This window comes from Mobula birostris, chromosome 16 (assembly GCF_030028105.1).
Source record: "Mobula birostris isolate sMobBir1 chromosome 16, sMobBir1.hap1, whole genome shotgun sequence".
Lineage (NCBI taxonomy): Eukaryota > Metazoa > Chordata > Chondrichthyes > Myliobatiformes > Myliobatidae > Mobula > Mobula birostris.
The window spans coordinates 26080523-26091659 of record NC_092385.1 but is presented as its reverse complement, the minus strand read 5'-3'; the positions used below and the strand labels follow the sequence as shown (position 1 = coordinate 26091659).

The 11137-nt window shown below is 44.1% G+C and overlaps 1 protein-coding gene across 2 annotated transcripts in view; it reads left to right on the top strand.

The window, feature by feature from the left end:
- The first annotated feature begins 542 nt into the window (after positions 1–542).
- The window catches only part of LOC140211067 (protein FAM107B-like), a 154974-nt gene continuing 144379 nt past the window's right edge, over positions 543–11137 (top strand). Inside the window, exon 1 of one of the 2 annotated variants that reach the window (XM_072280476.1) lies at positions 543–642. In XM_072280476.1, the coding sequence (XP_072136577.1) occupies positions 619–642 (24 nt within the window). In that variant the 5' untranslated portion in view covers positions 543–618. The remainder of the gene's footprint in view (positions 643–11137) is intronic. The other variant, XM_072280479.1, reaches the window with a different exon arrangement.

Genomic DNA, 11137 nt, shown 5'->3' with positions numbered 1-11137 from the left:
TACCAGGGTACACGCATCCCTATGAAGGACGAAACTGGCTAGCCTTACCAGGTCAAGTGGGCAGACCCCAGCCCATATACGCAGCCAGATTTCCCCTCAGTGGGGTAAAAGGCGAACAGTTCAAAGCTGACATATTCTATGTAAAGCTAACCATTTGCTGTGTGCATCATCGCACTATGTCATGAGCAATTAACATAATCTCCATTCCGTACTAAAGCTTCACAGGGCACACACTTACAGCTTGCTTACAAGCTGTTCACTTCAGACAGAGATACTTCTGCTGATCAGTTGCAGTGATTCTATTTTTTGTTCTTTTTTTTGACCTTGTAAATTGTTTGAACTCTTCAAAATACTTTCTTTTTGGATTCCCCTTCCCAGGTCTTGCCATTTTTACTGATTCAGTGAAGTCACGATTGTGTGGAAGAAACCAGAGTTGTCAAGGCGCCAGAGCTGCGTGCTTTCACATCCCCTGCTTGCCTGCTGCAGTCTGCTTCTTTGCAGACTGTGCAGGCAGCTCCCCTTGCAGAAAGAGAACAGCACAGAGTGCCCAAGCTGAAAGGAGTATTGTTCAGCAAGAACAGCAGCAGATCCTGAAGAGGAGTGAGGCAAACCAACAGCATGGGAGCAACACATGGCAAAAAGGTAGTGCTTTGTTCTGAATGTAATATGCTGTGCATTATGAGAAGAAGGGGCCAGAACTACTGGCAGCTTAGAAAACATTAATAACTTAATTGCATGTTTTATATGCTGTGTGTGAATAATTACCTCTTCTAAAGTTTAAATGTCACCTGCTAAGAAGAACTAGCACATACAACACTGATGTCTGTAAGTTGCTTCAAAGAGCATTTCAAGTGAATGTTGTTAAATGCTAAATGGGAGCACGAAGTACAGACGTTATTACGTTTACAATTCCAACTGTTCTTTCTTTCTTCCTGACCTATTTTGTTGAACTTTCATTGCCCTAATGGCAGTCTAGGTTTGTCCAATGAGTCAGGCTTGGCATAATGCATTGTGTGGTTATGTGAAATGGTCAAGGCCATGAGTAAAGGAACGTTTTGGCTAGAATATTAATAATGTAATGTCAGGTCCATACTTGCAAGTCTAATCTCACTGGTCTTATTATAGTAGAGCTCCCTCAACAGTGTGGCTGTTTCAGGCAGGGAAAAATGGAGCAATAGGTCGGGAAGGTCTCTGCAAGGGAAATGTTCACCTCTGGCCCAGTGGGTCAGTGATAAAGACTCTCTGTCATCATTCACAATGGAGTACAAAAACCTGACTGAAACTTCTGCTTTGATTGCAATCCAGCCCAAGAGTAATAGATGTGACAGGTTATTAGAGAAAAGCTTAAGGCTAAGAAACTCCGCTCCAGGGTTAATGCTTTCAGTGGGAAGGGAGTGGAAATCTGTCAAAAAAAACTCCTTTTATCTTGTTTCTCTCTTTACAGTATTGTCATACATGGCATTTAATTCCTCGCACCCTCGTGGCCTGTCCTTATTCCCTCTTATTCCTCACATCTTTCCATTTCATCCCCTCTCACCTAGACTCAGCCATTACCTGTCAGCTTGTTCTCCTCCCCCTCCCCTACCTTTTTATTCTGGCTTCTTTCCTCTTCCTTTACTGCCCCGATGAAGGATCTCAGCCCAAAACATCGGCTGTTCATTTCCTTCCATAGATACTGCCTGACTTACTGAGTTCCTCCAACATTTTGTTGGTGTGGCTCAAGATTTCCAGCATCTGAAGAATCTCTTCTGTTTTCATTTAATTTAAAGGATTTGGGATGAGTTTTTTTTTCTAAACTGTTGTTTGCGTGTAATTGTGGACTGTGAGCCTTTCAAGTATTTGGAATATGCAGCCACATTTGAAGCTGCCCATGCTGCAAAAACTGTTTTCGCTTCACCTTGCTCAAGGCCCTGAGGCCTGTGCTAATTACACAATCAACATTCCTGCAGAGATAAGCAAACTCACTTAGTAAAATACTTGACCATGTGGGGAGAAGGTAACCCTTTGACAAGTCCCGCATGGGAGGTTGGTCAGGAAGGTTCAGTCGCTTGACATTCAAGATGAGGTAGTAAATTGGATTAGACAATGGCTTTGATGGAGAAGCCAGTGAGTGGTAGTAGATGGTTGCCTCTCTAGCTGGAGGCCTGTGACTAGTGGGGTGCTGCAGGGATCGGTGCTGGGTCTATTGTTATTTGTCATCTGTATCAATGATCTGGATGATAATGTGGTTAACTGGATCAGCAAATTTGCAGATGACGCCAAGATTTGGGGTGTAGTGGACAGTGACAGTGTAGCTTGCTGAGGGATCTGGACCAGCTGGAAAAATGGGCTGAAAAATGGCAGATGGAATTTAATGCAGACAAGTGTGAGGTGTTGCATTTTGGTAGGACCAACCAGGGTAGGTTGTACACAGTGAATGGTAGGGCACTGAAGAGTGCAGTAGAACAAAGGGTTCTGTAAATACAAGTCCATAATCCATTGAAAGTGGTGTCACAGGTAGATGGGGTCATAAAGAAAGCTTTTGGCACTTTGGCCTTCATAAATCAAAGCACTGAGCACAGGAGATGGGACGTTATGTTGAAGTTGTATATGATATTGGTGAGGTCTAGTTTGGAGTATTGTATGCAATTTTGATCACCAACCTACAGGAAAGATGTAAATAAGGTTGAAAGAGTACAGAGAAAGCTTACAAGGATGTTGCCGAGTCTGGAGGACCTGAGTTACAAGGAAAGATTGAATAGGTTAAGACTTTACTCCTTGGAATGTAGAAGATCAAGAGCAGATTTGATAGGGTATACAAAATTATGAGTGGTATAACCAGGGTAAATGCAAGTAGGCTTTTTTCACAGAGGTTGGGTGGATCTACAACCAGAGGTCATGGGTCAAGGGTGAAAGATGAAAAGTTTAAGGGGAACATGAGGGGAAACTTCTTCACTCAGAGGGTGGTGAGAGTGTGGAATGAGCCACCAGCACAGGTGGTGCATGTGAGATCGATTTCACATTTAAGCGAAGTTTAGATAGGTACATAGATGGTAGGGGTATGGCAAGCTGTGGTCCCAGTGCAGGTCAATGGGAGTAGGCAGTTTAAATGGTTTCTGCATGGACAAGTTGGTCTTGATTCTGTACTGTATTTTTCTATAACTCTTTGATCCTATTAGGAAAATTGAACTGCTTCTAGAAAAGTGTCTGATGACTTTAATCTTAAGAAACATTTTTTGGAGAGTCAAAGATGTTGTTTCCATTTGCATCGGAAACACAAACTAGAGGCTATAACTACAGAGTGGTCACTTATTATTCTAGTTGAGAACTCAGGTAATACTGATTGCCCAGCTACTGTATGGAATGGGGAAAATACTACCGTGAAGACATTCACGCATTTAATGGAAAGTTAATCAATTAGACCATAAGATATAAGAGCAGACAGGCCATTTGGCCCATCAAGTCTGCTCTGCCATTTTACTATGGGTGATATGATTTTCATCTCAGCCACATGCTCCTGCCTTCTCCCTCCACCACCAACCCCCCACTCCTGTACCCGTTCATGCCCTGATCAATCAAGAATTCATGAAAAGGAAAGGACCCTAACATCAAGCTGACAGGAATGGGTGTCCATTGGTCAGTGTCAATATGACCAAAGAACTGATTGTAGACTTCAGGAGAAGGAACCCAGAGGTCCATGAGCCAGTAGTCATAGGAGGATCAGAGGTGGAGAGGGTCAGTAACTTTAAATTCCTGGGTGTCACTATCTCAGAGTGCCTGTCCCAGATCTATCATATAAATATTATTGCGAAGAAACCACGACAGTGCCTCTGCTTCCACAGGAGTCTGCAGAGGTCCAGCATGTGATCGAAAACCTTGGCAAACTTCTATAGATGAGTGGTGGAAAGTGTGTTGACTGGGTGCATTACAGCCTGGTATGGGAACACCAATGCCCTTGAGCGGAAAATCCTGCAAAAGGTAGTGGATTCAGCCCAGTACATCACGGGTAAAACCCTCCCAATTATTGAGCACATCTACATGAAATATTGCCATAAAAAAAGCAGCATCCATCATCAAAGATCCTCACCACCCAGGCCATGCTCTTTTCTCACTGCTACCATCAGGTAGAAAGTACAAGTGCCCCAGGACTCACACCACCAGGTTCAAGAACAGTTACTACCCCTCAACCATCAAACACTTGGGGGAAAAAAAGGGGATAGCTACACTCATATAAGGACTCTGTTATATTGTTACATTGATGAATGTTATATTGTCAGGCATTGCTATTTATTTATATCTGCGTTTGCAGAGTTTGTTTAGAGTATACGGTTCCTGATGTTTACAGTTACTGTTCTATAGATTTGCTAAATATGCCCACAGAAAAAGAATCTCAGGGTTGTATGTGGTGACATGTATGTACTCTGACAGTAAATTTTACTTTGAACTTTTGAACATGGAAGGGGAGTGGCAGGAAGCTTGTCAGAGTCCTGCTTCTAAACAATGCATTTCGTTGTCTTTGAATTTGGACATTGGCTTCAATGCATCTGCGGCTGAATCTGTCAAGCAATATTTTAGTGTCTCCAAGACATTTGCTGAAGCTTTACTGGCTGATTTCCACACCACGTAAACTTCTGCTCATCCTAAACTCGTGTACACCTGTCATCGTAATTATCCATCACTGATGGCCGGGCTTTCACATACGTTGACAATAAGTGCTGAAATTTCTATAAACATTTCAACCTCTCATTGTTCAAAGATGTTCCTTAAAATCTAGTTCTATCATCAAGCTTCTATTTGTCTATACTAAGATCTCCTTTCAGTGCTTGGCCAAAATTTACATAATTTAGCTTTGTGAAAGGAATTATAATCAATGTCTATTTGCTTGTTATTACTGCAGGAGGCAGTGTGTCTGTCTCATAATCTGAAGGTCACGAGACGAGCCTCACATGGGGCACTGGTTTGTCCTTCAGGGCTCAAGTGTGTAGTAGGTAGTAATGTTAATCTGAAAGCGTAAATAGTGTTTTGTGCAGTTGTGAGTATTGTACATGGGTTTTTGTTGTGGTATTGTAGTTACTGAATGAACAATAAATATAAAACATTGGAATGGTTCAGTTCTGCATTGCAGATGATTTTCACTGATCTGGCTATCAGTGATCATGAAGTGCCTTAAGGAAAGAATTAAAGATGAGTCTGCACTGTCCTGACTTTCTGTTATGCATTGGTTTAGACATAGTTATTTCATTCTTGTTGTGCAAAGCAAAAGTATATTTGTTGCAGATGAAAATTCTAAGACTAACCTAGCAATGGTAATTACTTTTTGGAAGTGTTTGCCTCTGGAGACCCTCGGGCTCAACATTTGGAAATCGCAGGTGGCAATAAGTGTGCCTCCAATGAACATCAGCTGCTGAGTGTTCCACATCAGATCCAGTAACTCCATTTTTCTTCAAAGACTGACAAAAAGCACACATTTCCTGTAAACAGTGCACACCTTCTGCTACATTTCTTCCCACCGCTGAGTCAAAGAATCACAGCAGCAAAGTCAGTCTTGTTGGTAACAATTTCTATATGCAGGATTAAACACTCCTGCAGGCAGTTATGAATTCAGTTTATTCTCTGACCAGAAGTGACCAGCTAGTAGTCAATTTTGTGCTGATTTCCTGCATCACCTCATATCTAGAATCTAGATAGGACTTTCTGGAAGAGGCCAAAGCAAGTTGCCGTCACTATAGTTAGAGCAGAATGTATTTGCCTTTAGGATTCTGGTCTGCATCAAGCCTGAAGCTAGATGTGAAACTTTCCTCCCTCAGCCAGCTTCAGTGCATCCTAAATAACATCAGTTTGGGGTCAAATTATTCCATCTTCTAATGGACATAAATTCACAAAATACAACCAATAATGTTTGCCAAATTGGTCATCTAATTCAGAGAGGCCTCCGGGATGGTGGATATGATCAATTCAGGCATCATTATCTGAAGCTAGAATTTTTTTTAAAACTACTGTATTGAAGGTTAGCTTCGCACTTGTACCTTCCACGCCTGATAAATGTTTGACACTGTCACTGGTGTTCTAATACCTCATTTAAATGCCTGCAACCATTGAAAATAAACTAGATTGTGCACTGTTATTTCTTTCCCAATGACCAAGGATCCAGAAAAGAATTTGCATTGTGGAACTTTTCTGCAAACCACTGCATGGGATTTAATAAAATACAGAATCCTTTTTATTGCAGGGCTCTTGTGGAGTGCCAGATCTGTTCAGGTACTTCACATTCATGGCATCATTACATGGAACATCCATTTGTGCAGAGGGGCATCAAATCACGTCCAACAGCTGTTTTGGCGTTACCTGCGCAAAACTCGTTTGTGTTTCAGAGGTCTGCTGTCAGTGTTGGCCAGTCACACAGAAGCAGATTTTTCACAAGGTCAGGCTGCTTCTGATCAGCTTATTGGACGTGAACCGGCATGTGGCCAAGGGGACCTAGTGTGTGGTTCTCTCTACTGAACATCCCCTTGGACAGTTTCACTCATCCTCACTTTCAGCTACCATCTACCAATCCCTCTGCACCACAACCTTTCTTTCAAGCCGCCCAGCCCCAGACCCCATCTGGATCATGATCTCAATCACCCGTCTCCCATTGCCCGACCTGATTCTTGACATCCTGATCTCTCCTGAATGAAGGTTTGACCTTCCCTTTAGGTCTATCCGACTTGAAATTCAGAGTCCCATTCCCGCTGCCTCCCACTGCCAACCCAATTCAGGGTCCACGGTCTGCCCAAATATCCGCTGCCAGGTCAACATGGATATGGAGGAAATGGCTAGGTCTGTGGCATTCAAGATTGGTGATCCAGAACTGTAGAAGAAGTCCAGTGATGACCTACAGAAGGCTATTTTAAGAGAGAAAAAACAATTCCAACTGAGGTTAGAGATGGAATTGGATGCACGTCAGCTCTGGCAGGGTTTGGAGGTCATTACTTCCACAAAATGATACCTAACATCCTTAATGGCTATGATGCTTCACTCCCATTTGAGCTCAATGTATCTTATGCATGCTTTGAAAGGGAGAATAAAACTACAGCTGTGAAAATCCCTGTGGCATCTGGTGACCCTGTGATCTCTTTGCCTCCGAGACCAAGGTCAGAATATCTTTCGGAACCCTTGCGAGGCGTGAGACCCTGATGGTGTACCTGGTACTGCACCGAGAATCTGGGCCAACCAACTGGCAGGAGTGCTCAAGGATATCTTCAATCTCTCACTGTTGCAGCCAAACTTCCCCACCTGCTTCAAAAGGGTGACAATCATACCAGTGCCCAGGAAGAGCAGGACGAGCTACCTTGACAATTATTGCCCAGAGGCACTCACATCTACTGTGATGAAGTGGTTTCAGAGGCTGGTTAGAGCTAGGATTAACTTCTGCCTAAGTAAGGGCCTGGACCCACTGCAATCTGCCTATCGCCATGATAGGACTAGAGTGGATACGATCTCACTGTCTCTCCACTTGGCCTTGGATCATCTGGACAATAGTAATACCTACGCCAGGCTGCTGCTTATTGACTACAGCTCAGCGTTCAACACTGTCATACCCTCAGTTTTAATTAACAGCTCTGAAACGATTCGATAGACAGATGGATGAAATAAAAATGGAGGGTTATCCACTGTGAAAGAGAGAAGGGTTAGATTGATTGTGGAGTAGAATAAAAGTTCAGCACAACATTGTGGACCAAAGGACCCATATTGGCCTGTACTCTTCTATGTTCTTATCTCTATGTTGCTGATGCGATTCACTTTCTGGCCAATGACAAGAACCAGAATATTGATGGTGAGGGTGTCAGGAGATGTAGAGGACACTTGACCCAAACGCAGAGCAGCAGAGCTGATTTAGCAGTGGGCGATCACTTTAACAATTAACCGCAAAGTAACAAACCACGAGGGGCCACAAGACGAGAGAATAGATACATAACACGACAAGACAACAAGGTAACTGAACGTTGGAGCAACTGAGTTGAGGCTGGATGGTTTGACGGGTGAACGTGGTACTGTGGATGAGAGGTGGGTTTAAATAGGCTGCAGGTGACTCCTGTTGGCTGGGTGCAGACTGGAAGATGTCTGCCTGTCTGGGCCTGACAGGACCAACCCCCTCTATTGCTGGCACTCTGGATGGGTACAGTGGAACTTCTCGATGAGCAGTGGATCCACAATGAAACTGGACGCCACCCAAGACCTTTCCTCTGGGCCGTACCCTTCCCAAACAACAGGTACTGCACACCTTGTCCACAATGATGCAAATCCATAAACCAGTGACCTGTGAACATTGGACCACCTTCCACCATCCTTGGTTCCAGGCTAGTTGAGTAGTCCGTAGACAATGGGCTTGAGACAGGACACGTGGAAGTTAGCTGCGATCCTAAGGGACGCCGGCAGCTCGAGGTGGTAAGTGACTGGGTTGCAATGCCTGATCTTGGAGAAACCGACGAACCAGGGCAAGAGCGTTTGGGGAGTTAGTGCATGGGCTCAGATCTCATGTGGACAGCCAGATACGGTCCCCAGGCCAGAGTAGTCTGGCTGGGCGCTGCCTGTGGTGAGCCTGGCAGCAGTAGGCACTACTGGCATTTAGAATGGCCCTTTGTGTCCTCTTCTAAGCATTCTGGCTTCTGGGTACGAAGGCCCTGGTGGGACAGGACCTCCACCTTCGGCTCCTCCATGGGGAGCAACATAGGTTGATGGCCATGAAGCACTTCAAAGGGTGACACACCTGTGGCAGATACTTCCGAACAGAGCAGGTACTTCTACAATGTGCAACGGTTAGAGGTGATGAAGCATTACAGAAACCTTCTCACTTGCTGATCGGATGTTTCTGATTAACCACTGGTTTGCGGATGACAATCAGAGGACATTCTCACTGAGGTGCGGAGGAGGGAGCCAAAGGCTCACCAGAGGCGGGAGATGAATTGTGAACCTTGGTCCAACGACAATGTCCTGAGGAAAACCACGGAGGCGAACTACATGTTGGAGAATGAGGTTCACTGCCTCAGCAGTGTCGGAAGGTAAGGAGAGAAATGAACTAGTCCACCACTGTTATGATCACCATAGCCCTATCAGAAGGTGGCAGACCCGTAATGAAATCCATGGCAACGTGGGACCACAGGCATCAAGGGACTGGTAGGGGCCGCAGGATCCCAGAGGGCCACAGGTTGGAGGAACTGGACTGGACCCATTGAGGGCAGGCAACAATGAACTGACGTACATCTGCGATCATAGAGAGCCAGCAGAAATGGCGTCACAGAAAATCTAGGGTCTGCTGTGTGCCTGGATGGCCAGAAACGGGTGAGGAGTGGGTCTGCATGAGTGCTCCAGAGCACACGGTCCCCCAGCACGTGCATGAGGTTGTCAGGTGTGTTCACCAGAATAGGCTTGTCTTGCAGGGCCTGGGGATCCGGTTTTCAAGATTCCAGGCAATCAGGGCAAGGATCTGTGAGGATGGAATGGTGATCTTTGTTTCAGTTGGGTCAAAAAATTCGTGATTGGACGTCACCTTCTTGGTTAACTTATAATCTGTCCAAAATAATCCAGCTATGTTATATTTCATTACATAAATTCAACTACTTTAAGAGGTTGACTTCTAATTAGCTGTAATCTTGTAACGAAATGAAAAGATCCTGCACCACTTTGTATGATTAAACCAGGCAGATCTTAACTCTCTGACCTCACAGCAGTTTCTGATTTAAAGCAGTAGCATGGCACTTATCATTCCTCAGGAAGTACATTTTAAAATCTTCCAGATTTAGGTTAACTTTAATTGATGACATGATATCATAAGACCATAAGATATAGGAGCAGAATTTGGCCACTTGGCCCATCAAGTCTGCTCTGCCATTTCATCATGGCTGATCCAATTTTCTTCTCACCCCGATATCCTGCCTTCTCCCCATATCCCTTCATGCCCTGACCAATCAAGAATTTATCAACCTCTGCCTTAAATATGCATAAAGACTTGGCCTCCATAGCTGTCTGTAACAAAGAATTACACTGATTCACCACTCTCTGGTTAAAGAAATTCCTCCTCATCTCTGTTCTTGAAAGATGCCCCTCTATTCTGAGGTTGTGAACTCTGGTCTTAGACTCTCCCACCATAGGAAACATCCAGGCCTCTCACCATTCGATAGGTTTCAATGAAGTCACCTCTCATTCTTCTGAATTCTGGCGAATACATGCCCAGAGCCATCAAATGCCCTTCAGATGATAAACTGCTCAATCCTGGAATCATTTTCATGAAACTCCTTTAAACCCTATCCAGTTTCAGCACATCCTTTCGATGATAAAGGGTCTAACATTGCTCACAATACTCCAAGTGGGTCCTCAACCAGAGCATTATAAGTCTCAACATTACATCCTTGCTATTCTAGTCCTCCTAAAATGAATGCTAACATCACATTTGCCTTCCTCACCACAAACATCCCTGCAAATTAACCTTCAGGGAATCCTGCACAGGGACTCCCAAGTCCCTTTGTGCCTCAGTTTTTTTGTACTTTGTCTCCATTGTGAAAATAGTCAACCCTTTCATTTTTTCTGCCAAAGTGCATGACTATACACATCCCAACACTATATTCCATCTGCCACTTTGTTCATTCTCATAATTTGTCTGTCCTTCTATAGCGTCTCTACTTTCTCAAAACTACCTGCCCCTCCACCTGTCTTCATATCATCTGCAAATTCTGCAGCAAAAGCCATTAATCCATTATCAAAATCATTAACATATAATGTAAAAAGAATTGGATCCAACACAGACGCCTGTGAAACACCACTACTGGCAGTCAACCAGAAAAGGCTCACTTTATTCCTCCTGTCATCCTCCTGCCAATTACACACTGTTTTATCAATGCTAGAATCTTCCCTGTAATACCATGGGCTCATAGCTTGCTAAGCAGCCTCGTGTGTGATACCCTGTCAAAGGCCTTCTGAAAATCCAAGTACACAACATCCGCCAATTCTCCTTTGTCTATCCTGCTTGTTATTTCTCCAAAGAATTCCAACAGATTTGTCGGGCAAGATTTTTCCTTGAGGAAATCATGCTGACTACAGCCTATTTTATCACGTGCCTCAAAGTACTCTGAGGTCAGACTAACTGGCCTACAGGTTTCTTTCTTCTGCCTCTCTCCCTTCT